The sequence below is a fragment of the Platalea leucorodia genome, assembly GCF_965183815.1.
Source record: "Platalea leucorodia genome assembly, chromosome: Z".
NCBI classification, from domain to species: Eukaryota; Metazoa; Chordata; class Aves; order Pelecaniformes; family Threskiornithidae; genus Platalea; species Platalea leucorodia.
Genome location: NC_138858.1, coordinates 54,988,068 through 55,015,566, shown reverse-complemented (window position 1 = coordinate 55,015,566; position 27,499 = coordinate 54,988,068). Strand labels below are relative to the sequence as shown.

The 27,499-nt window shown below is 44.5% G+C and overlaps 1 protein-coding gene across 7 annotated transcripts in view; it reads right to left on the bottom strand.

Annotated features, from left to right (window-relative positions):
• PSD3 (pleckstrin and Sec7 domain containing 3) overlaps positions 1–27,499 on the bottom strand; it is a 113,271-nt gene that overhangs the window by 15,780 nt on the left and 69,992 nt on the right. For 6 of the 7 annotated variants that reach the window (XM_082337180.1, XM_082337181.1, XM_082337179.1 and 3 more), the window contains 6 exons: positions 21,860–21,903; positions 13,209–13,402; positions 10,618–10,688; positions 4,415–4,572; positions 3,388–3,532; positions 13–156 (listed from right to left, as the gene is read on the bottom strand). In XM_082337180.1, coding sequence (XP_082193306.1) covers positions 13–156; positions 3,388–3,532; positions 4,415–4,572; positions 10,618–10,688; positions 13,209–13,402; positions 21,860–21,903 — 756 coding nt within the window. Of the gene's footprint in view, positions 1–12; positions 157–3,387; positions 3,533–4,414; positions 4,573–10,617; positions 10,689–13,208; positions 13,403–21,467; positions 21,521–21,859; positions 21,904–27,499 lie in introns of those variants that run through there. The other variant, XM_082337183.1, reaches the window with a different exon arrangement.

Here is a 27,499-nt window from a genome sequence, read left to right as displayed (position 1 = left end):
TCCCATACATACCTCAAACTCCAGATAGTGGTCCTTCAGTTTGTAATCATCTACTTCCTTGCCTTTGAGCTTCTTATCAGGAGGATAGGAGCGATGTTCGGCAAGCTCAGTGGAGATCTGCTTCAGCTTAGCTTCATGGGACTTCAGCTGTTCATCCTTCAGAAACACATTAGGCACTTAAAAGACACAAATCTAAAATATTCAATAAGCAAAGGAAAACAGAGAGATTCCTGTGCAATAATACGAAGTAGTTTCTCTTTCTTTCTCTCCTTTGTTTCTTTAACTAATTTTAATTAGATTGATAAGGTCTGTTATCCCAGAGCTCTGTCCCCAACGGCGCTCTCAAAGGCACCCAAGCAAAGTGGCCAAGTTTGCAGAAAAACTCAGCAGCGAGCAGATGCCACTGGGAAGGATAGCAAGCCTGTCATCCCTCGCCTTGCTGAGAGCAACGGAAGCAGCTTGCTGCAGAGCATTACTGACAACATGACACTTCTGCTCTAATACATTTTTTGGCAAATTAATTAAGGCTGTTGTGTATGCAGTCAGACCAAGGGCAGAATGAGACAGGCAAAGACCCTGCCTCAGGTCTTTGCAATGCAAAAGTAGTTCCCTCCTTCCAGGACAGAAAGGACGTGGAGTCAGGGTCCTTCCTTCCATTTCTGCACTACCAAATGCTCTCTCGTCTGCAGTTTCCATTTGTTCAGAACAATACAGTGCATCCAGAAGAGGAAGCGCTCGCCAGTTCCCAAAAGGTATATCGTTTTGCTAAGCTGCTACCAGCTTTGATCCCACTGTGCAGTTGGAAAAAGTGAGGAGCTGCTACTCCCCCTTTCTAGGCAATTTCCTTTATCATAATCCCAGGCCCACTCACTTCCTCCAGTCCATCTGTCAGCTAACCTTCCCGCAGCTCAGAAGGTTTCCAGCTCCTGCAGCATGGCCTTCTGGCCATTTCTAGGCTTGGATCTGAAATGATGTTTGAATTAGGTAAGTCCAAAATATAGACATGACCACGCAGATCTCGGTGACTTAGCCAGAGTCGTAACAGCAGGTAGCACCCAGCTGAGCTCCCGCCTATGTACCTAGCCTCAGAGGAGGGGACAGCTGCCCGTAGTTGTCCCCCCAGTGGCGTGCCTGCGCGGCTTGAAGCTTCAACGCCTAGCTCGGACATGCCTGCACGGCACTGTGAGTCTCACCAGGGACTGAGCCTCTCAGCTCACTGAGCTGGAGCTGCGGAAAAGAGCAGAAAGGGGGAAAAATTCTACAGAGGATGACAGTTGAGCCCCAGCTAATCTTGTGCTTCAACTCTTTTGCAAGAGAACTGAAGAAAGAAACATGTGGGATAATTTGCCTCCGCCTATACATGGTAGGGCTCAAACCACTTGCTATTGGCTGCCAAAAATTCCTGTTGCTGTTAATAACTACCTACCCTGGATCTGCTTGCTCTCTCTATTAGTGCCCAATCACTCTTTACCTTGTGCTGAATCGCTGGTCCCAGTGACATCCTGTTGCAGTGAGTTCTACAGCCTGATGACAAGAGGTCTTTGAGCAGCTATCAATTTGGCACTTGTAATTTCCAGGGCAGCAGCCCTTTCGAGCTTTTGTGTGTGCATGCACATTCTCAGAAAAAAAGAAAAAAAAAAACCCTAGTAGATCTTTTCTAGACTGGTTGTTCCTTTATATATAGCTTTGTCACATCCCTCTTTGGTTGGACTAACCAAGATCAGACACTCATCTGCTTTTGAAAGCAAACTTGGTACAAGATCTTGCACAACCTGTCATGTCCAACCTCTCTCCCTCGCCCATGTTAGGTTCGCACTGCATCCCGACTTCTGCCAGACCAGGAACAGGCCCTTTGAAGAAGTACTGTCCATCATGATTCAGCCCATAAAATCCTAAACAGCAACCACAGGGATTTGACAACTCGTATTTTTTTGTCTGCCAAATGAGAAGCAGCCTGCTGGCAGCTTTTCCACACTGACAGATAAAAGCAGACATGTTTCTGCTTGCCTTTGAATTTATCTGCTTTGAACACTTAACATTCTTCTCCCTTTAGCTAAAACAGCTTATCTTATTCCACTTTTCGTGTCTCCCCTTCTTCGAGACACAAACCGCAGGGCTGTGTTCTATTTTTTTCCTTTCCACATTAAATGGAAACAATAATACCAGGAAACAACGTGCTAAATAGAACAATCACACAGAACAACAATGAGTAAAAAAGCTTTTTTTGGTGACTGAGGGTAAATTATTGAAGCCCCACACAGTATTTTAAAAAAGGTATGCATAAGCAAAAGGTAAAACCACAAGGATGAGACAAGTTATTATTATTCTGTATGAGATGTTTTAAACTTTAAACCAGAATAGAAGATAGAAAGTCGGTCACCACATTGAAAGAAGAAAGGCTACCGCCATGGAGAGGGAAAAAGCAGGGGCGATATAAAAAACCCACCCCCTTAGAGAAATGCAGATTATGAGATAGTGGTTTCTAAGGAGTGTTGCTAAGCTATGAAGATGGAAAAAAAAAATGCATTTAAGAAGCAATCCAGCATGTGCAGATGACTTTAAAAGCTAGAGGAGGTTACTCATAAATTATACACCTAGGATTGGGATCTATCACCTCTGCCACTCTGTCAACCTGATCAACGCAATCAATATCATGTTCCTGCCAGCGCAGGAGGAATTAAAGGCACACATCACAGCTCCCAAAGTACACAGAGCTATGGGCGCAAGCATCAGACACAGCCAGCCTGAAACAAGCAGAAGTAGGTGTTTTTTCATGCACGAAGTAGTAGAGCTGTGAAACTCCCTGCCACAGGATGTTGTGGAAGCTAAAAGCTTATGTGATCACAAGGGGAGACCAAAGACATTCATGTAAGAGACAGTTTATAAATATACATTAAACAGTAAATCTCTGAGCTGATAAGGGTTGGAGTCTGGAAAAGTATTGTGGAAGAAATAGAAGTGATGCTTGCCTGATGCGTCAGCTTTCACCTTTTATCACTCTAACAAGCCAAAGACCAGGAGTATGTCCATTTCTTCTGACATGAGTGGCAATAAACACTCAAATTGAAAAAAAACACCAGTCAGACAGTATTTGAAATGTCCTCTGCAGAGCCATAACCATGGGATGAAAATTCTGTATCTGGTACTAGGAACACTGGTGGTTGTTTCTTTTCCTCAAAAATATAAAAAAATTGTATTCAACTCTGCTCCTTCTCTGCCCCCACTTCAAATCTTGCATCAGGAAACAAGCAGAGATTTACTGTGCAAGCCTCCTTCTCCTAGGAATGCTAGTGGCCACAGCCACAAAACAATGGCAAGGACCACCGTCCAGCATCCAGCCAGCCAGAGAAATCATCATCACCTACCCTCTATATAAAAACAGCTCACCTGAGATAGCTTCGTTGTGGTGGCTGGCAGGAGTGGGCGACTGAACTTCTTCTGAGAGCCAATTGCAGCTGGAAATGGCGGTGCAGAGAAGACGGCAGCCACACAGTTAATCTTGTTGATCCAGGTCTGCATTTCTTCTTGGCTCCTGGGGAAGAAACACGTATTAAGCACCTGTTGACTCAGCCTCTTCTACCTCTTTCCCACCCCTTCAATGGCATTTCAAAAGCAAGAATAACCAGAACTGGACAAGTCTTAGGGTCTGCTCAGTCTTCTGGTCTATCTTTGCAAACGGTTAGCGTCAAGTATCTCAGTCACAGGCTGGCTCGTGATTAGGTCCATAACTCACCCTAGCACACATCTTTTCCTAATCCAATCCAAATGACACAAGCAACAGAAACAACCAATGCCCTGATTTAGACATATGTCCTAAGGTCTCAGCTGTGCTGGACACCACAGATCTCTAGGAGGTTTCACACAGATCTCAGCAGAAAAGAGCTCATGCACAAGACTGATGCACGGGTTTTTAATGTCATAAGCATAAGGCAGGTCATCCGTTCTGTCTGGATATCACAGCCTGAAGAACTTAATCAAATTATTCTTCTATTAAGTAGTAACTTTGTTTCTGACCAAAGCATATCTTCCAGAAAGACATCCAGCTAGGACCTGATGACATCAGGAGACAGACAACCTGAGACTGCCTTTGGTCATTTGTTTCAATGATTAATCACCCTGACTGTTAAAAGTTTGTGCCTTGTTTCCAAATTGAATTTCCTGCGGCTTCAGCTTCCAGCTGCTGCATCTTGTTATGCCTTTCTCAGCTAGATTAAAAAGCCTCTTAAAACCTGATGTTTCTTTCTCATGAACTACTTGTGCACTCTAATCAAATCACTACTTAATCTTATTTCTGATCAAATAAACAGATTGAACCTCTTAAGCCTGTTTTAACCTGTCCAGGCATGAATTTACCCATCCTTCGGCACCGCTTTCTTTCCTCAGCGATTGGCACAAATCAGAAGAAAGCACTTACTGGGCTTGGAAAAGCAGGACCCTCCAATCTGCTGTTTTAAGCTTGAGGACATTGGGTTTCTTCTCATAGTCTGTTGCCTTGGATGCCAGCGCATGATGCACACTAACTGCATTCTTCAGATCTTCCTCCGACAAAGCCTTTTCTGGCTTATATTCATCCTGCAGGAGTTAACAGCGGAAAAATGGCATCTTATTTCTACATGTGCTACTCCTTTTTCCTTAACCTAGAGAAAAACCTTGTTCCATAGTCATCAATAGTATTAAAGTATATGAACTGAATGCAACCTGACTTCAGCACTTGCAGTTTCCACTACCTTTAGCATCTTTTCCTTTCCCTTTCTTTCTCTTTTTTCATCTCTTTGCAAGGGAGAGAAGTAGTTCCACTTGACAGGAAGGGTTGGGTAAACAGGGAGTATGTGACTATCACAACAGATGTGGGCTATTTGTCTTCATTTCAGGAATCCTTCATGGCCAGCTCCCTACCTCCACTGCTCAGCTGCTGGTTCCTGCTTGGGTTCTCAGCCTCCACTGCTCAATTTTTACTTTTCTCAAACAACTACTTTTGTATGTCCTCCTAGGCAGGTCCTCACACACTAGAGAAGCCTCCTTATCAGTCTCCACAAAGCAAATATAGCAACCTCCTTTAAATCTCTCTGATCAGGCTCTGCAAATGGCAAGCACAGCACCGTCCAGGTTTTTGACACAACAGTACCACTCCTAACACTAAATGACAAAAGCAGGGAGTCAAACCTCTCTGTGTTGCACGTGTCAGCCTGGGAGCAGTGTTTGGTCTCCTGAGTGACAGACGCTGGATGAGGGCACAATCACGGTGTAGCCACAAGTTCAGTTTAAAGCCCACCTGACTATAAATGGCTTGGGAAAGCCAGAAGCTTTTTCAAGGAAAGTCACTTGCCAGCAATGCTGCATAAGCAAAGTTTCTGAAGGAGAGGCCACAGCAGTCTGCAATTGACTCCATTTCTTCCCCTTAGTACATCACAGAAATCAGTCTCATCTGAAACACCCACCAAGGGAGGGGGTGTGACGGCTGCAAAACAGAGAAATAATTCCCTGCAGGCGTGACAACTATTGATCCCTCCACTTGAACACAAGAGTTACGAGATGGCATTTAGCAGGCAACAGAGTGCAAGACGCAGAGCATGTGCAGGGACAGCGCTAGCTTAAACACCCAGAGAGGCACCCACCCTGGAGAAGAGCTGGTTAACGTCCGTGAATTGGTTTACAGGGCTTATCTGGCAGCACACAGACCAGAGCTGCAGCCAGAGGCAACGACACCACTGCCGAAAGCATCTGTGCTCTTGGCCAGGCTGGGTTTGGTCAGGGGTCTCCAGGATGAGTTTCAATGGATGGGAAGTCACCAGCTGTGGTGACCACCTCCCAGAAGGGAGGACAAAGCATCCTTCTCCTCTGCCACATCTCATCCTTCCTCACAGAGATCCAGCTAGTGCAGGCCCAGAACTTGCTGCTGCTCAGACACTTCACCGGAGGAGATACAGCTAACCAGCAATACTGTCGCAGCACCACCTCTGCTTGGGGCCAGACAAGGGCACAACCCACCACAGATCTGGCAGGCCTAGCAGAAAGGCAGAGCACTGCTGCACAGATGACCAAAGGGTAGCCTTCAACCTAAATATCTGTGACATAAGGGGATTTCAAAGTCTGGTAGTGAGCAAAGCCAAATGTCCTTCCTCTCTCATAGCTTGAGTCCCAGCAAGCTTCGGAGGGATCTCCATATCATGATGGACTTCACCTACGCCCACTTAGGGCACTCTCTAAACCTTCTTCAAGGAGGATTTGGGAAAGTCCCTAGCCAAAGGACAAGAACTGGAGGAGGCTGTCCAACATCTGGTCCAGCCCCATCTTGAAGATGGAGGAAGCAAGCCTCCAGGTCAAGCCCCTTCCTTCACAGGTTCAAAAGCTGATTTATTTGGTGGTAGTTCTGGGGAAAATGACTGGCTCCACTGTCCAGGGAAACCGGCAAAACTTCAGGGCCAGGAAATGAACTTAGACAGGCCTCAGAAACATGCTATTCTGGCTTTCCTCAAGTTACTGCCTAGAGACAGTGTCAGCTATCATCTTGCCTGTTGCCTCCCAGCTTCCTCTGTGAGATGCATCCAACGTCCACAACCCGCTCTGGTGTCTAAACCTGTTCCAGAAGAACTCCACATTTGGGCAGTCCCAGAAGCAGTCCTGGCTGAGAACCTCTCCTTACCGACAGAGAGCAGTCACGATAATCCTTGCTAATCCCACCAGATCAACTGGCTGCAGTCTACCTTGACAGCTGGGGCTCTGCCAGCTTCTCCAAAGGCACTGATCAGCATACCGGAAATGTCTCCACGTAGTTGGCCAGCCTCAGAGAAAGCTGAAAGGACGTGAATGTGCTGTCAAAATTCCTTCTCTAAGGCCTCCAACACTTTTCAACTGGCAAGGAATGCTAGGGGAGCAGGAACATCCGTATCTCCTATGCCATCAAGGACAGCACGTACTCTGACATGCTGGTGGCAGGGTGGAGGTTGAGCTGAAATGGAAGGCAGCTCACTAAAGTTAGACCAAGACAGTGGCAAGAAATATACAAGGAGCCAGAAAGGAACTGTGACCTCTCTATCAACTGAAGGCCGATGTGAGTGCTGCACACAACACGACGACATGCTGAATTCATCTTTTTCAGACTCCTGGAGAATGACTTTCCCACATCCTGCTGACCCGGAGTCAGCATGTTTCTAAATCCGTTTTTGATAGACCAGAGAATGGCATTTGGCTTTTTATCAGTCAATCTACCGTGGGTGGGTATCTCTGCTCAGTTGCTTGTGACGGCTGCAAAATTCTCTTTCAGAAAGCCTTGTCACTGAACACTTTACATCATTCTGGCCTTTCTCTCTTTTTTTTATATATTTTAATAGAGGAAACACATCTGAGAAAAGTTATATAATAATACCTGAAAGCCCGCAAGATTATAAAGTGCCACATCAGAGAGCGAAGATGTTGCAAACCTCACAGAAGAGTCCGAACAAAACACGAAGGTCCATGTCCTGCACCGCTTGCCCAGAAGCAATTTCTAGCAAGGAAGCGAGGTCAGCCTTATGTCCTCTCTTTATAAACCTCTCTTCTGTATGCACATCACACCCCATGTCAGTCTAGTGAACAGACATTCTGTCAAGCCCCTACTTTGCAATTTCCTCTCGCTATGAACAGAGGGCAGGAAATTAACCTTGGCCTGAGGATGCCCAGAGACAGGGCCAACATCCCAAACACGTCAAACCTCTCATTTTATATAATACTGTGCAGGCATGTTTAGTTGGCTAATTGTGAACGCTTCCACTGAGCCCCTCCAGTGGCCTCTGTGCTCACTAATTCAGAAACCATCTCTCTTAAATCACTCATTTAAAAATAAAACAATATGCAGCACAGGAATTAGCACTGGAACAGTTCCAATGGAAAAAAAAAAAAAAATGTGGGCACAGAGACAAGACTGCCCAGATAAACTCCCCAGTAAATCTCAAGTGACCACCATTTACAAACCACTCTCATACATGGATTTTGACATCAAAACAAGGAGAACTGGACTGGTATGCAAACAGAATGACAGTAGAATTGGGACCACACTGCCCACTGGGGGAATCACAGCTGCTACAAACAATTAATATTTATATTACAGTAGTGTCTTGAGGGAGCAGCTCAGTTACAGACAAACACAGAAAGCAATAGTGCAGAGGTCTGTACATGTGTTTGTGTGCATACAGCACTGAGAACAGTGAGATTTCTCTCTTCCCTGCTTGAATAGCACTCAGTGCAATAAAACCATCATCACAGATGTTACCTCCACAGATATATAGATAATATACAGATAATGAGAGAAAGAGAGAAAATGTGTGTGTGCACATGTGAATGCACCCTGCCCTACAGCACTCCATAATCAGGAGAGAAGGCAAACAGAGGCAAGGAAATCCTTTGCCCATGACTACTGCCAGAGCTATGCATTTCTACAAAGAAATCAAGCTGTTCTAAAATGCTGGTGAACTTTCTGAAATGAGGATAATTTCAGTCTCCTCGTGTATTGCAAAAGGAAACAACAGCTAAGCAACTTTTACTATATGGCTTGGTCTAGCTGTGTATTGTAAAACCATGGCACCCTCAACTTCGGTGATACCTCGTCCATAACACAGCAAAGTTTATTTCAAGGCTGAAGCAAAGCCCTGCGGACCTTCTGGAGCTGAAGAGAAATCAGAGGATGTTTCACAGCTGCAGCATGAGGCGCTGTGGCTGAGCAGGGGCTAGAGGCACCCTGGGGAGGCTCACAGCTGCCCCATCACTCTGGGAATGAGTCACTTCCCATCAGGACCCTCTATCAACCTTTTATGGCACTAAAATAAAAGTCTTGCTTGTCACTGTGCTACCGTAAGATGGCTTCAGCGCAAGTGTCTTCAGGACCAAGTGGGAGAGTGCAGCTTTGCGGAGTAAACACCCTGTAATCACTGAATTGAAGTGTTGTGACAAGTGCAAGACACACAAATAACAAACAAATAAGAACAAGAACTCCAGCAATGCATTTCATTCTGCAAAGATGCAGTCAGATGTGAAATTACTCTCTTGCTCTCCAAATGGAGGGTGAGAGTGGGGAGAGCAACATTCTGTAGTAAATTTGCATGCTACATCAGCATCTCTAAATTTTGTCAAACAGAAAGCATTTTAAACTAATATGCCAGTGATACTCATAACAGTATTTAATTAGGACTCTAAAATAGACAGCATCTCCATTTCTTCCCCTTGAAAGCTTCTTAATCCCCCCTCAAAGATCAAATAAGAAATTAATTAATGTGTCATGGACAAGGAGCCTTCCTACTTCTTAGGGAACCATGCAGTCTTTTCAGGTGAACACTAAAGATGACTTATTTCAGGAATCAAAGCAGGTGACTCCATTTCACCCAGGAAAGGGCAAGTACAAACCTGCCATGAAGGCCACTTTAGTAAAATCTGAACCTGCTACCAGCAAGGGGACCAGAGGGAGGGCTCAGCTGTGATTCTGCAGACTTGGTTCTAGTCTCTTGCACTGGCTTTGAGCATGTCACATCCAACTTTCAGCCCAAATCTTCCCTCCTGACTTCAGATTGTTTTGTCTGTTTCAGGATTTCAGCCCTCTCAAAAAGGTACTGCACCCAGCGTATCCACCTTGTAAACCTCATGCTGTACAAATTTGATCCAAACCACTCACTCTCTTCTCAGAGACTACCCAGGTTGGCTCCAATGAAACCAACAACTTCAGAAAGCCACAGCAGGGGAGAAGGAAACAGCAGTATGCACTTGAACTTGTGCGCCTGATAGTTGCAAAACACAGTGGAAATGTAAAAAGGCTTTCAAAGGAGCATACTTCTACAAGAGACGGCAGTCTGGACAAACACCACCTATTTCATGAATATTTCACCTATGCTGGGGGGCAAAAAGTCTTAACAATCTACTTAGGTTCTACCATTCATTTGATTTTGACAGTTCTCACTCATACGTTCCATTTCGTGTTGCAAGAGAATAGTTAAAACTGTGCTACAATATATTTAAGCTTGCACCAAAAGTCTTGAAGGGTTTCAGCTGACATTTTTTTTAGACTTCTTACTGTGAGGGAGCAAAGTTTGTTAGAAACCAGTGTCTCATCTTGGTTTGAGGGGAAAAAATGTATCCTTCAATTGTCCTATGGAGCAGAAGCTGCATATTCCTACCAAGGCCAAGTTGCCGTTCAATTGTTTAGCAGCTGGTCTTGCAGGCATTGCAGCAAAATATGCTATGAAAAGATGGGAAAGGAGGACATCCTTACAGGAGGGGAAGTCATATGTATGAAATGCAATGTTAAAAGCAGCCTAGAGGAATGAGTGAAAGACACAGAAGGATGATGCTGTCTTTGGCGGTGAAGCTGGCTAGTTTTTCAGTCAGTAGTGACAGCAATGGTATAAACTGGAATTGATAGGGTGCACATGTGGATGGGGACAATGGAACTGAACTTGAAAGTGTGAAAAGGGGGAGGGTGTCAATGAAAGGATTCATGCCTGAATGTGTGTGTAAACAGGGTGGGGGGCAGAGAGAGCAGCTACGCTGCGTGTTGAAGGTCAAGGAGCCTGGAGGTGGGCAGTGAGAGTGGAGAGGATGCCTGCTGCTTTATCCCTCTTTAATTAGTTTCCAAAAGACAGTGATTTCCCCTACCTTCTGCAAGTACAGGACTGTTCCCTTCAGCACAGCATAAAAGGTTTTCCAGCCTCGCTTTCCCCGGGGAGCTGCAAAGAAAACAAATGAAAACCCATTTAACTCGGAACCATTTTTACACTTTGTCTAGGCAACAGGAGAGCTACATTAGTCCTGCGTTAAACCTCCTTTGTACTCTCCTTCTCAAAGGACAATGCAACTCAGCACAGTGCCTGCACATACCTGCTGTGTGAGAGAGTAATAAAACAACCCTGACGACAGCCCTGGACTGGATCAGAAGGCAAAAGCAGCAATAGAGAAAGCAGGCCAGAGAGATCCAGTCTCTGCGCTCTTGCAGGTAGGTGGACACTGCCCCTACACAGCTAGGTCTAAGCTCTGTGCTGTGGCAGAGTTTTCAGAAGGAAACACCCTTTCTCCAAGCCACAGCAGGCTGGCAGGCACTGCTCAGGACCAACGGGACACTGCTCAGAAAGCAGTGCCTCTCAAGAGCATCCTTGCTGCTGCTGCACACCCAAGCTGGCACTGAGTAGTCAGATGGCTTCTTGGTCCCTTCCCCTCTTCCTGCAGCCACAGCAGAAGTCAAAGAAGAGAAAGGAGAGGGAAGACAAACAAAATCCTAAGGAAAAAAAAAAAAATCACCCCTCAAGAACCCTAAAGTCAGTCAGAGGTTGAAGAATGTAACAGAGACAACATACCCAGCCCACAAATTCCTCAAAACAAGCAGTGGGGGGAAAAAAGAAAGAAAAGGAAAAAAAAAAAAAGAAGCGGGAGATTCAGCACAAAGGCTCCAGTTTGAAATTCAGCTGCAATAGAGGGACAGAAGGCACAGGCTGTATGGTCACAATGCCAGAGACCAGAAGCCTGCATCTAAGCTCACTTGCCACCAAGCACGCACCACTGACCAGCATCCATTTGCCTCTATACTGAAATTAATAGCCCGTGCACGACTAAAGCGTCACCCTCAGAAAGGCATCCCGTTCTGATCTGAAGACAGCAAGCGATGGTGAAGAGGTTATTAGTGCCTTGCTCCAGAGGTTAATCATTCTCATCTCACACGACGGGCCTTATTTCTAATTGGCATTTGTTCGGTTCAGCTTTCAGCCACTGGCCCCTGTTAAGTCCTTCTCCTCTAGACTGCCTAAGTGCTTTAGCCCTCAATACTCCTTTCCTGAAAAAATACATATAGTGTGCATATCACTTCATTAGCAATCCCACACAAGCTGATCTCTGCCCTGCAACAACTCCATTAGGAAATGAAATATATAAAGGTCTAACTAACTTTAAAAAAAAGTTTCATTTTGTTTGCTACTGGAAAGTCAGAATGTAACTTTTTCAAGAGCTGCATGACAATGAGAGACGGACCTCTAAGATGTGCAGAAACTTCTGAAAACATGGCCCTAATTACATTACTCATAAAAGGATTATCCCCAAAATGCCAACATCCCGTGTGCTGAATAATGAGCAATTCTGATTACTTATAATTAAAGAAATAATTTAATAAAGGCGACTAGATACAATTATTTAATAAGGTTAAATAAACAGAAGTTTAATAAAGAGGAACCTATTCAGAGCATCCAGTCATCACAAAGAATGAGGTCAGTTTGATTTCAACACCTCCATTTCGATTTAGTTGTCCAGCTGTCAGCCTCCAGCTTGAAAACACTGACCTCCAATTGCACCTTCTAAAATATACTAGCAAAACATGCAAACACCAAAGAGCTTAGCCCAGCTAGGAGAGAGTTGCAGTTACTGGAAACCCGTCACAAAGTCAGACTTTGCCTTCAGGATTCAACCCAATAGCACGAACCATGAGTAGGTGATCATCAGCAATGATTGGGGAAAATACAGATGCTCTGAGTAGCCTCCGCTGTTTCCAAGAATATCAATAGAAAACAAACAAATGAAGATGTCCAAAAAACAAAACACACACAGGCGAATCAGAAGCCTTCAATAATTAGTGCACCACAAACAGAAGTAGGACACGAAAGAAAGGGGATAATTAAAGTAAGTAAGAGACACAGCAGGATTCTTACAAAGAAAGGTCAGGGAGGAACTGCATGGCATAAATCTGGCTGTTACCAAAAGCTGCTGAACTTCATTGGGTATGTGACCCAAGGCTGGGAAAGTAGGGAAGGGAAGGGTTACAGCATCTTCCATGTAGAGCTAAAGAACAGCCTTTCTTTAAAACACAGACCCAGAGGGGAGGGGATATTTGAAACAATTTGATGTCACATAAGGAAAAGGAGAATTACCAAACTACTACAGAACAGCTACTGTAATTCACTTGAAATTGTTTTCTCTTCTGTAAACCATGAGATTCATTTTCTTTTAGCATGAAAGATTCACACTGCTTTGCTGCATCACATTACTCATTATGCTCATGTGCTAGAGCTGCTGCAAATGGGACTGAACATTGTAAATCCTGGCCTAATAGTGAGAGTGTGATAATCCAATTGCTACATTGTTTGTTATTGCTGCAATTTCCCTTAATAAAGCAGCACTATTTGCCTTGAGAAGCACATGGGCTCATCGTAAGTGGCACTGTGCAGAGATAACAAGAAAATGAGACGTTAAGAGTGAAAGATACTCACTTTTCTTTCCATCCATATCCGCGTGGCTTTTCCGAGCCAGAAATCCAGTTTTATACACAGCAGCATTGGGGTCATGAGGGATGTCCAGGAACGGGTTATTTGAGTTGCCAATTCGACTGACAGCCTTCGTCTGGCTCCCATTATCCTTTTCATCTGTACCATCTGAGTGAGACTTTTTTTTCTCTTCTTCATCCCTTAAAAAGCAGTGAAAACCGAGCATGAATGAGGGACTGACCAGCAAAGTTTTATTTCAGTAATTCTTGCACGCTTCTTGTCAAAACACACCTCTCTCTTTATAGGGTGCCCTATTTAGAGGGAAACCTAGACATGTACCAAAACATAGCTGGATTATACCAAAGCTTCAATTCACCTACTTCACCAGCACAGGACACAGGAGCCAGATTTTCAAAAAAGCCTGTTTCCCTCTTACAGTCTGAAAAGGCAGGATTTCAAGAGTGTTCTGTGTCCTCCAGCTTCACCTATTTTTAATTCCACGTATTTGAGTGCTAAAATGGGCAATATTTGCCTGCTGGGCTCTCCTGAAAAATCTCCAATTTCTTCATGAGTTCACACGTAGATGAAAAGAATTAGATTACTACAGATCACTGTGGCTTACCCCTTAACTTAGCATATGAAACACAGACTCTACCTCCTTTTCTTTATTTTCCTCTGGAGACTAGCATAAAAGTAGTAATTTAAAAATAAAAACTACACTAGGTGAATTATGTTATCTGTATTTTAGAAACAAAATGCTGCTCAAAATGTTGCTTATTAGGGCTATGTATTCAACACAGCTCTTGGGGACAACAATGCAATGCACTACAGCAAGTCACAAGCATTGCCTGACTAATAAATGCCTTTTTGCTCGTCACAGCCAAAGGCAAAAAGGACCAGGCAACCTAGAAAACAAAGGGTGTCCATCACAAGAGTAGGATGATGGTTTTTAGAGAACAGGCCACTGAATCTGGGTGGATGGTGTATCTGGAGGAACCACAGTTAGTGTCAGATTACAGAGCAGCCCTGTGTCCTGTGAAGTCCCCACACATTCCCCTCCAGGTGACTGGGAAAGGTGTGTCAGGGAGGATGAAGGCTGTCACTGGAAAGTCATGGCAGCAGTGGTTCTCCTAAGATCAGCATCTGATTAAATAAAAATCATTATCACTTGAGTGTAATGATGGCTAAAAGCGGGGGGAGACTTCAAGCTGCTGCATCGCGCTGGACCTAGATGATCACCAGAGAGAGCAAGCTCAGGCAGACCTTCCAATCACATGCATGCGTTCAAAGGCGTGTATCAGAGGAGGATTAGCAAGGCATATGTCAGTCCAAAAGCTCCTTTTGGGGCACAATGCAACCATGTCTGCTTATGGGAATGACCATCCAAAGAAATGTCCTCCAGGAACTGCAGGCTAGAGCGACAACCTGTGTTATCCTGATCTCTGCTGAAATGGTCTTCTGTTGAATAACTTATTCTGAGGAGATACAAGGATAATAAGCTGGTTTCACAACAAGGAAACCGAATCCAAAGACAGGGAGGCTATATTAGTGAACTCAGCAGTGCCAAGGAATGTTCCCAGGCATTTGACTTTGATCACTTCATATTACTTTGTGCTTGGCATGGTCTCAGCCCAGCACGCTCCCAAACAATTTCTAGACACCGTCTAGGAATCAGCACAGTCAAGGACCACCCTAACAGGCAGTTTAGAGGCAAGCATCTTCTTTTGGAGGGTAAGACTTTTCAACAGTATGGATACGGATGCCACACATCAACATTCGGCCTGAGAGTCATACAAAGGTGCCAGGCATTTGATTCAGTTGTAGAGACATAACCAAGGTGGTGCACCATACCATCATGGTGTTGTCTTGCAAGGTCTCCTGATTAAGAGGAACAAAACTTTTACCTGCAGACCTGATTCCTGCAAGGGAGAGCAGTCCTTGCATCTTTCAGCCTATTGATACGTGTTTTCCCACTGCAGAACAGAGAGATCTGCAAAAAACTTTTTGTTGGTCAAAGCAATAAGGATTTCTTCATGCCTGCTTTGGTTGAAGCCCTCTCCCAACTGAAAAAGTGTAGGAATTTCTGACAATTTTATTTGTCCCCACCCTTCCTGTGTGTACCACACTTACTAGCTGCTGGCAAGTCTGGACCATTGCGTGACACATGTTTCTTAGATACGTGTCCATTCCAGGAGCAAATTCTCTCAATACAAGTCTGTGGTACCTAATCCAGACTAAAATCTCTCGTAGGGCACAAGCACTCAGGCTGATTTGTCACACAGAAGTACCTTGTGAATTCTGGGATCTCAGCCAAGGACACAGTGGATTTCTCCTTGTCAGCGGAGACCTACTGCAGCAAATGGCTTAGCATTTTTTTGGAATAAGCTATCTCCTTTGGAGCTATGGGAGCGAATTATCTTATACTGATCAACTGTCCTGTGGGAACGTACCAGTGCCCTTATCGAAGCAGCCACAGGTGTTGTGATGAGCAGTCCTGGGGATCCTGGACACCACTAGTGCTGGGGGCAGCGCTGTCAAACTCAGCATCTCTGGGGCAGCTATTAAACAGGAATTCTTCAAAAGACAAATGTACACAGGGCAGGCAAGGACAAAGTGCCATCTGCTGTCATGACTACTGGTAGCATTGAACAAATCTTTAATTGGTCCTTCAATCTGTCATTGAAAATGGGACATCCTTGAGACTCAGAAGCTTCAGGCACTTGTGAGAGCTGTGTGCTCTGACAAGATGCATGAGCCAGCCCGTAGGAGGCAATGAAGGGAACGAGGGGCAAGGGGGACTCATTACAGAGAACAAGATATGGATGAGCAGCTGAGAAAATAGAACTAAAAGGAGCCTCTACCTCTCTCTGATCTTGAATATGAAACACCAGTGGAAATAAAACCAGGGGATCTGGGACGCACTTCTTCAAATACTCCACGTTGCTTCAGAGGTCAAGCATAAGAAGAAAGCAGGATGAGTGGGAGGAGTTTCAAAGTAGCCAAACAGTTCAGGTATTAGCCTTTGCTTACGTACCCTCCAAAGCTCGCTGAATAGATAGGTCCTGGACAGGCTTTATCAAGGATGTAACAATTTGAGCTTACTCCCTCACCAGTCTTTATGGTACAGTTGCAAGAAGGAAGACCTGCAGAAAATTCAGCTGGCCTGTGGATACATACACTTGAAAACTGATCTTTGCCTGAAACCCTAGCCTGTGGGGGGTGCAACTACTTCCTCACCCTCAGATGGCTCTCACAGATGATTCATGTCCTGTAACATCCCCAGTGTGAAGGCCTCCAGTGATGAGGGGGTAAGAGTCAGTGGGTGGTGTCTCTGTGCAGGTACATTCAGGGTAATGGATCTAGTGTCACACAGGCAGAGCTCAGGTCCTTGCCAGGGACAGGCTCGGTGCCTCTCCTTTCCATCTGGTACAGGAAATAGCACAATCCTTGTGCCTTTGGGGAAAAAAACCCACGTTGGTTCCAACACACATTTCAGTAGCAAAAGATCATCGTGAGGGTCCACTTAGGTTTGCAGAAGTCTTAAAAGATTTTGTGCCTTTGATCAGCAGAGTGAGATCATTCCTGGCTCTGGGTCTGGAAGTGATTCCTCTGGTGAGCCCCCTCTGACGACTGAAAGGGGCTGATAGCTGTGAACCCTCTTGTAGGTCCCACATGATATTTGCAAGGTTTCCCAAAACAAGGAGCTTCAGTTCCACCTCCCTTAGCTTGTCTCTTTGGAAAAGGACCTACATACAGAGCAGTAACCAGGGCACCGGCTGCCCATGAGAACCAGCACACCAAAGCCAGAATCTGCTTGCTCTATCACTTGAAGACACAGCATTGAAACAGCAATGTTTTCCTTCCCAAATGCATGATCACTGACAACCAGAAAGTTTGCCTCTTATTCTTCAACACGCAGATTTGAAACACATGCAAAAATGCAGATGTTGCCATTTTGGTGAAGAAATACATTTTTGTCTCTCCCCCAAAAAAAACCTATACAAGAAAGTTCCATTTTTGTCTTCTGGGAGAAAACCACCATCAGTTCTCTCAGTAACAAAAACACTTCTGTATGCTCTACGGTCTGATTTGAGGCTCTGCCTTGGAAACATTTGCAGTCACTAAGCTGGAAAGACAGGGTCAAGCCCTTCATTTTTAAAAGTCTGCTTTGTCTCTACATTTTTTCAAGTAGAAAACTCACATGACATGGCAAAAGGCTGGGTTTATCCATTTAAAAACTGGCATTTAAAAAAAATATTCAGGTTTGTAACGTATAATTATATGAATCTGTGGAACTGATAGCATCTATATTAGGAAATCGACTTGGGAAACCAGTGGAGAGAAATTTTGGCATCTTTCCCAAAGGGAGGAGAGAAGAAAGGAGAGCCAGGTGATTACTACCTGACCTCTCTCCAAAACTAACCATGAAGTTGCAAACAGGAAACATCCTAGAACTTGGGAGACAAACAGTTAATTATAATGGGGAGAGATTTCTGGATTTGACCTAGAAAAAGGTGAGCTTCAGCGCAGACGTCTTTATAACCACCCCAGTCTCAGTGTCACAGTTTGCCGCAGGAAACGGAGAAAGGACTTGGCAGTGGCCCTTTCTCACCATCACTGTCTCAAAGACCTATTTTGGTTTGGCTGGAAGGAGAGGATTTTTCAGTGCAGTCCAGAAAAACAAAAAAGAATATCCTGTGTCCATGTCTAAACTTCTCTGGAAAGAAAACTGTATCATCAACTAGTCAAAAACCAAGTGATTCTTCTGAAAACTACACCGTCCTGCTGAGAGAAAGCTTTCAGGACACAACTGGCTCAAATGCAGCCATTTGTTTTTTGCAGTTTTGTAAGCACCACTTTGGGATTTCATATGTTAATTCTAGATCACCATTCAGCCTATTTTAAGATGATGATTTTATTACTCCTATCACCTTCAACAGGAAGCAGACAAAATATTACAAACAATGAGAGCAATTAATGTTCACCAGCACATTTCCATGTAGACATCATGCACACAAGACATATTTAGCCCTGGCGCCTCTGAAATCAAATTAGTTTTTCTTCTTCAGCCTAAAGCTGACAATGATTACTGCAAAAGCCAAAGGATGAGAAATATCTATAAAACCTGGGCCATAATATTACAGACGATGGGACTGAAGGGATGTTAAGAGGTCAGCTAATCCATCTCTTTACCTCTAAGGCTGGATCCACTCCTCCTAACCCATTTTGGATGGAATAACCAGTTCACAAAAACCTCCAGTGAAAGCACTTCCATAACTCTTCCAGGCAAACCTATGCCCTCGTTTAAAAGGCTTATTGCTAGAAAGCTTTTTTTAATGTTTAACCTAAACTTCCCTTGTTTCAAATTTAAGCCCATTCACAATGAGCGCGAAGAATAATTCACACCCTTCTCCTCTGTGACAGCATTTACACACTGAAAAAAACACACTCAGGTCTCTCTCCTCAGTGCTCCCTTTTCCACCTAAACAAACCCAACTCTTTTAATCTTACCCCTCACGTTCACAGGATCTTGAATCCATTTCATGTTACGGGTGGTGTCAGGGTAGAAGAACAAGAGTTTATCATTCAGGTAGGAAAAAATCTCATGGAAATATCAAGTCCCGCAGGGAAATTTAAGCAACATGAGAAATTGTGACACAATTATTAGGTCTACATGCACTCCTGGGGTGGTTCCAGTGACCTCAGCACACTGAAAACAGGATGCATTGGACCAACTGGATGAAACAGTATGTGGTTTCACTGCAGTCGGTAGTAATTTCTGCCATGACTTCAGTGAGGTCCGATCACTACTTAGTGCTTCATTTGCCGTTCAAAGAAATGAACTACAGTCCAACAGACGGGAGAGGTCTAGAACTGTAAGCAGTAGAGAGGAAACACGGAATGGGACAAAAGACAGAATAATTGTATTTCTGATTGTTAGTTTTCCCATACTGCTGTTCTCCCAGGACACTGAACAACAAGAGGCAAGAGGAAACGGCAAGCAAAGTAAATGGCACACCAAGTAAATGGCAGAACGTTTTCTGGCAGTTCTATTGTGAAAAGTTAACCAAAAAATTTAGGGGGTGCAGTGAGGAGTAGGAGTGTATATTCAGGAACCCACATTCACCAGTTCAGGGTAAATTCGAGGTCAGATCTGTTTATTTTACAGATCATGGTATGTGATTTGCTTTTAACCTTTGGGAGAACTTTAACCTGGAACTACTGCAGAAAAAGAACTGCAATGCAATTCTCTCTTCCAGAGCTGCACTTGTGCTTCTCTGTTCATAAAGGATAAATGAATACTCCTACTGACAGTCTCTGAAGTACATCTGCTGATTAAGGTGCCACTTCTCTTGACTACAAAATTGGAATCAATGGTAGCCTTTTCTTTCTGTGGGCTTTGGATCAGACTGTAATTCTACTGGAAATGGACAGCAAACTATTTAGGATGATGAAAAACTTAGCTCACAACTAGTAAGATAAGGATCATGTAGCAGTCTTCCCCCATCTTATGTATTGCTGTTACCTTCCCCTGCCTATGGACTTATTGGCAGTCATTAATCCACCAAATAATGTACTGCCAGAGAAGCTCTTAAACTGTTGCTAGGCTCATAAGAGAGAGTCTTAGATCCTCAAAGGGATACTGGTTGGAGGAAAGGCCTTCCTTCAACACGCCAGCATCGCGAGGGAGCTTATGCTGGGTTTTGCAGCCCTATTTCCACTGTTGCCTTACCTCCCACTTCTTTCCCTGCCAACTGCATCAGGGAAGCAAAGGGATACTCTCTGGAAAGGAGACAGGATCTTCCTCAGTCCCATCACAGCAAAACTGACCATGTCCCCTTCCTACCCAACTTTCTCTGCAGATCACAACATCAGAGCATGAGAGTAATGTGCCTCCTCCCTCTAGCTCAGGCAGTCCTAGGGCTCCTCGGGGCGATTAATTTACACCAACCACACATCTCTGTAAAAGTGAGAGAGACATCTTCACGGTCCCTCTTCCAGCCAGCACTCTCAGCCCTAAAGATAAAGGCACAAGTATGCCCAGAATGAGCTTTGTCTCATAGCGTGGAAAGTAATTGTCACATCAGTCCCAGCTATCTGTCTGAGTTTCAGATTGGAATGGACAATCGGCCACTTTGAGAATTCTGCTGGGAGAACGTGGCTTTACACCCACATCCCAAAGCCTTATTTAAGGAGGATTCTGATTTCTCCCTTTCCCAGCTTGCTTGCAATTTTTCCACAAACAATTCATTAGCAAGGGATATGGACTGGACTACGTAAATGCCGAAGCAGTTACTACCTATACAGGAGCATGCTATTTCATAAATCACCTTGACTGAAGCTCATGGGAGCACAGCCAGGCATGAGCCAGTTCCCACCTGGAGGCTGCCCAAATGTATTAGACATGGTATGGTCTCTTGCCAAGAGCTGGAGGAAAATTCTGACATCGAGAAAGTCACATAATAGATTCTGCTGGGTCTAAAGTACCTGTGAGAGAGAGTCTTGCAAACAGCTCTAGTCTTGTGACATGTAAGATTCACACAGCATACTCCAAGTCCAAGACACAGTCTGGGAAAATGTCTCCTGCCATGCTTCTTATGAGGCTCATCAGAGATGGCAATTCTTGGTGATTCCCCTTACCAGCACACCTTCCTCTCTACTCTGACATTATCTGATACACTTCTGAACAGGGGCTGCCATCCCAGTTGGGACCAGCAGCCCTTGTAAGTGAGTATGCACACCCTGACAAGAAATTAATTTGCAGATGATGAACTTAAACCAAGGAAGATCAGAAGCCAATGGGCCTGCAAGACCTACGGCAGTTGGTAGGACTTCTAGCACAAAAGTTGCAGGAGCATGCATCCCAGACATATATTTGCTCTCAAGAAGGTGAGGTTTCAGATATGTAAATCCACACAGGTAAACATCTTATACAACCAAAATAGATAAAAGACATGATTCTTTTATTTTACACCAAAATCCGCTGTTCTGCAAGCGGCAAAATCTAAAGCAGACCCTTCTAGTCTTTGCTGGCATACCTAGACCACATAAAACCTAAGCACAGAGAAACGTCAATTTAACACAATCAGAAATTGAAGCTCTTTCTTGTCTGCAGTATTTCCGTAGTTAACAAGTGTTAGCCTGTCAAAAGCAGCTAAGGACAGGGGATATCAGACTTTGTCCAATTTATCATCTTTCATATTAGGTCGTTGTCAAGTTATCCATAGTTAATCAGGAGACAAACCAAGACAATAAACCAACAGCAGGAAACTCAATCCAAGACGTGTGTTTCTATTCAGTGGTTCTGACACAATGTACTGAAAGATAAAGGGAGAAGTCAACTTCTGTTTTATTTATGCAGTCATAGAACAATGGAGGATTTAATTTCTCTCTTTTCAGGCTGAAGTTTCCTCCTAAATGAAACGTCCTCTTTCCTTACAAATGCAGTTGGCTCCTATCATTAACAACTCCCCTTGCTAGAGAAACAGATGAGGCAGTATTGCCAGGTCATTCATTAAGAGAAAAGCAAACTCATTATGTGCACCGGCTATCTTCTACCGGCTTTGGAGCCCACTCAGATGGTGACATAGGATGTATAAACAGACTACTACACAGGTACTATTTTTAAACTCCTAATTTCTACGCAGTATACTTACACTGCCCATTCCAGCTTCTCATTCTTGATTGAATTGTAGAGGGCCTGAAAAGGGAGAGAAATGAGATGGGATTATTGTCTGACCCCTTCTACACATACATTAATATGCTGAGGAAAATTACCTAACTAATACCAGCAAGTGAGCTGTCTCTGATCAAGGAAGTACCATATCTGCTCATGGCAACTCAAAAGTCTTGAGCATAAATCTCATAAAAGGAAAAAATACCAGAATGCAGGGTTTGAGATTACAGTCATTTTCTCAAGCAGGTTTTGTGGTTTTGTGATTTGGATTTCTTTAAAATAACCCTGTTAAATTTGCAAAAGCCACAAGACTACAGCCTTGAAATTCAAGGTCCAATTTAATTCCTGATAGTCAGTGAGATTTTTTTTGTCACTGACTTTAAAGGGGCCAAGATTTCACCATATGGGCTTACCTGTAAAACTATGCCAGAATAGCTATCCAAAGCCCCTGAGCCTCACAGACACCTGAATGCTTCCCCAATCACACACCCAAACATAAACACATTCCTTTTCTCAGTACAAAACAGAAAATGAATGATAAGTAGCTTTCACGCTTGAAGATCCATGTCTTGGACTGCTGCCTGCTAACACCATTGCTCTTTCAATTCATAGTAAAGATTCCAGTAGGTTTGACACCAAAGGTCACAATTCTGTTGTTGATACCAGCCTGCAAAGAAAAGGGTCTGGAGGCTGACTTAAGCCTCGGTGGATACCAGACAGTTGGGATGGATTTCTTTTGAGAGGGAGTAGGTACATCACTTGGATAAGTGTGTCTGATTTCAGCCCTCCAGTAGCTGATGCATACAATGGATAAATGCCTGCTATTACTACAAGCTAATGGAGTTCTTCAAATAGGCCACTTGACTCAAGTGAAGTATTTTGGTATGGAATGTCCCTGATTCTCGCACTTATAATCCACATTTGTAATTTACCTTATATACATAGCTAGATTTACTCCCTCTGGCACATAACTCCTACACAGCCTCAAAATATGTTAACGTGTAGAAGAACTGTTGATGCACATGATTACCAAAAAGTAGCACATCAAGTATGAACAAGCCTGAAAATCACATACTATAATAGCTATGACACGCTCAACAGAAACATTAGCATTTAAATAGCCTTAACTCTGACCCAAAACAAAAATAATATAGAAAACTGAAGAGTTGAAACTAGTCTTGTGCATATGCCACAGCTGAACTTGCAACGAGAATCCCATGAGCATATCCCACTGCTCATCCTGTGATCCACTGGCTCCTTTCCGAATCTTGCATGGTCTATTTGAAGATCCTTAGTATTCAGCTCTGTGAAAATCTGGCTCGACTGAACCATACACAAGCAGGTCAAACATATTGGTACAACTCGCCTCACGCTAATGCTACACATGCAGCAACTTTCAGTCACAGTGTACCATAAAAGTAGGTTTCTCAGAGCAACAGAACAGATATGACCACCAGGAGGAATTATCCCACATCCTACTTACAGTGAGCTAGCAGACAGAGGTCCCCACCGCTAACAGGGCTTGCTGCACTACTCACAGCAATATGATGAAGTATTTCCAACTCTGGAGTTTTCACTGTCTATTTCTATTTATCCTATTTTCTTGAAACTTGTATAAGGATCTCTGATCCAAAGGCAAACAGCCAGATAAAGGTGAAGGAAAGGGCATTGCTGGCAGTTCATAGGCACTTTGCTTAATTTTCAGGTGAGAGCTATCAAGAGATTTCAAGACCACCCTGCAGGAGGAAAGCAAAAGAAAGGGCTGACATTTCTCCTACCACGCAGCCAGCAGTCCAGCAGAATTAGATGCACCTCCATTTTTCTGCACAAGCTGATGCTGACACTGATTCCCTGGGGTCACCCAATATTTTCTGCTAGAAGCCACTATGTTTCTAATGATTTGGCCAAAGCCCCCCTCTAATAAGACTTGTCTTTTTCTTCCTGCTATGATTAAAATATTCTCTTACATTTTGAGCCAGAAAACTACTTCCACATATAAGGCAAAGAGGCTGCATTTTTTCCCCAGTTGCCTCCCCATTTTTTCAGAAGCAGCATTTTTTTCCCCAGCTGGTTGGATGAGCTTTTGAAATGTAGCAAAAACCTGGCCTGGGGTATCAGAAATGCCTTTTGCTGCTCTCTGGCCCAAATGCCTACAAGATTGGGTCACGACCTCTGAAAATGAACACCTGTACTGTGCAGCTTTTTATGGGATTTTGCTGCTAAGGAAGTCTCTAGGGATCACTGCAGCCAAAGAGCAGGACATACAAAAACAGCACTCCAGATTGATGCGGGAACAACAAACGCCCCAGGCTTTTGCCTTGTGGAAAGTGACATGTGTTTGTCCCGATCTTTACTAATGAGCCAGACTCCATCTTCCTTCTTTAGGGAGTAACAGACACCAACCCAGTCATATGGCATACGTCTGACGAAGGACACAGTGTCCCCCATAGAGCATCAAATATAGCCTCTCAGAAGGTCTCTGCTATTTACAAAAATAAAAGAGAAAACCCTAGAGAGTATCCACAGCCTGGGCAGCTGTATACAGAGCATGTTTGGTGCGTCTACCAAGCATGTTCAGTGAGATCTCAGTGAGTAGAGCTCTCAAGGGATGGAGATGCATGAGTTCTCACGCCTGCCCCCCAACCCACCTCTCTGGCAGAGACTGCTGCCAGGCTGTGCACTCACTGACATACTCACCAGCCTTCTAGAGCTGCTTTACATTCCTTCTCCAAAGAAATTTACGCTTGAACATTTTCCTCATGTCTACTGGGCTCTAGCATGGTCTGGAGAAGGAAGACTTCCTCCTCCCATGTTTTGTGACCAGTAGCAGAGTTGTACAGCCCAGCACCTGCTCTATCATTTATTTCATGGCTGTTTCCCAAGGCCCTGATTCAGACAGCAGCTCCTTTCAGCAGACATTTCTCCAGAGTATGATTAAATCAAACAAACTTGGAGACAAGCACTTAAATGCTTCACTAAATTGCAACAAAGCTGATCAGAGATTATGGCGGGGACATGACTTTTGCCATACTTAACTAGCTGCAAGGACAGACTATATTAACTCATGTTTTCTCTCTGGCAAAAAAAAAAAAAAAAAAAGCTCTGATTTAAAGCACTCGTACAGTTTGACAACAATCACAGCTTCTTACCTGCTAGCCTGGGAAGCGCTTGGCAAATTCGCTATCTAAGCCAGGAAACTGGAGGCTGGACCACAGCAGGGAATGCCAGAACGAATACTGCACAGGTCTCATCTTCCATGCTGCACCAATACCACTTGGAAAGGAGGGAGACTTTCTATCTCTTTTGGCACCCAAGGATCCTGTAGGCAGGATCCAAACCCCCAGCTACCGACCACTCAGCAGTATCCAGCTTCACTGCTTCAACTCTTAAGCTCTATTACCCAGACCGCAAGAAACTACTCCTTACAGCTTTCCCTTTTCTAAGAACTGCTGATCTCTGGGTCCGCCACACCTCAGGCCCAGCACTGGTCTAAGCTCCCTGGAGAAACAAATGCAGTTTTGAAGGGAGAATAAAAAAAAATTAACTGCTGGATAAAACAGAATAGCAGGCAACATCCTAGACACCTTCCTTGTTTTAACTCCAGTCATGTTTCCTACAGATCCAATTTGACCCTTAGCAGACTGCAGTATAAAAAAACAATGGGATTTGTTATATATTTGTGGGATTTGTTTGTATTTGTTAATACACTGGGCAAGAAACTTACTTACACTTTCTTTTTTAAGTGGAAGCCTATAAGTCTGTAAGAAGCTGCTGAATTCCATCCCCATTTTCCCTTTGGTCAGCAGGTAGGTCAACTAAAAATCCAGATTTTCACAAGCCCTCACCAGTTGGTACTTTTATTCCAATTGGAAAGAGAAGCAAAACTATGCAGGGAGTGCTTCTGAAAACTCCTGTTTATTTTACAAACCTGCCAAGAAAAAAAGGTCACTCACCATCCTCACCTCCCTCAAAACCTTTTCACATGCATGAACCATTGGACTCATTTAAGCAGGCTGCTCTCGGCACCTGCCGACAGCCGGCTATGCTGTGACTCAGCCTCTGCAGGCAGAAGCAGTGAACAAAAGAAAGGCACAACCAGGTGTGCACACAGGGACAAAGACGTAAGGAATTACCCAGTTACTCATCTCGGTAAATCATCTAGGTAACAAGCAGGCACAGGGTCCCCAAAGCCTGGACAGCAGTGTCCTGGGGCACTGTGTGAGCCCTTCCCTCCAAAGGCAACATGCGGCTGGCTCTTGAAGCAGACTACTGACTTTCTGTACATACTAGCCCATCCAGAAAAGCCTGCCAAGAGGGAAAGGAATACACCGCAGGTATTTCTTATACCTGCTCCATGCACAAAAGGGAGGGAGCCAGAAATGCCTGCTGTGAGCAGGTAAACAGGCAAAACTAAAACCGAGTTCAGAGACTCAGCAGGGATGACCCAGGCTGTTTTCTCCATTTTTTGTTTCCCAGGCTCTCTGCTCACACCCAGTTCCACCCTGATTTCTGAAGTCGTCGGTGGGGGAATGACCATCTGACCAATACAGGAGATATGCTGGGTGGCTTTTGCAGCCCCCAGGACAGGGATGCGCTTGTGGTCTACTGACCCAGGTCCCTGCCACCCTCCCCTGCAGCCACTGTCAGAAGAAGCCCTGCCTAGGGACGTTTCTTCTTCAGCTCCAGCTGGTAGCGGCACAGTTGATCCCAGGCAGCCAAAGAAGTCCCAGTCACACCTCTGGGCAAAGACGTGCTCAGTCTTTGCAGTCAGAAGTTCAGCATCTCCCCCACTCACTCAGCACCGGTCCATCAGTTCTGCCCCTGGGACCACAGCAGTGAGCCAGGCACCAGCCCCGCCTCCCACCATACCTGGTTTATTGGAGGGAAGAAAACCAACAGAAGTCGCAGAACCCTACAATAATGAAACAGGTTACAGAGGCAACAGATACCAGACATCACTGGTGTCTGCATGCAGTCCCGATCGGTGTTAATGTGCCATCCTTTGGACCGAGCTGTGTCTCTGTGTCATTGCCTTCTGCCAGGTTTGGATGGGGTGCAACACATTGCTATACACCACTTCCAGTCTGCTGTTTAGGTGATTACCTGAAGATTGACCCTCCCCCATAACTGTTGCTTGCATACAGATCAACACTACTTCACCACCTCCTATTTGCCACCCTTCCCCAAAATCCAGATCTTGAGATTTTCTCCTCTCCTTGTGCACGGATCACTGCGAGGATCACTGGGTGCCTGTAGCTCCTTTTGCCAGGCTCAAAGCCCACATGTCCCCGATGTCTCACGCGTTTTCCCCCTTCTGACAAGGATGCAGCAAGGATGCCAGAGTAGTACCCCAAGAAGCCTGTGGGTTAGTGCACGGCATGGCATGTCTGCTGATATCACTCTCAATTTTAAATTCCACTGGTTTGTACAACAAACGTTCTTCTAACAAGCCGGCATACATTATTCATAAAACAGCACAGAGCTGTTCAGCAGCATATGGAACCGATGAATGTTGTTTTGGTGTGGGTGGAGATAGGGTTGATAGGAATGTTTTAGAGGGAAGGAAAGGAGATCATTTCACCCAGGGAATTTCAAGTGCGTCACCAACTGGAGGAGAACA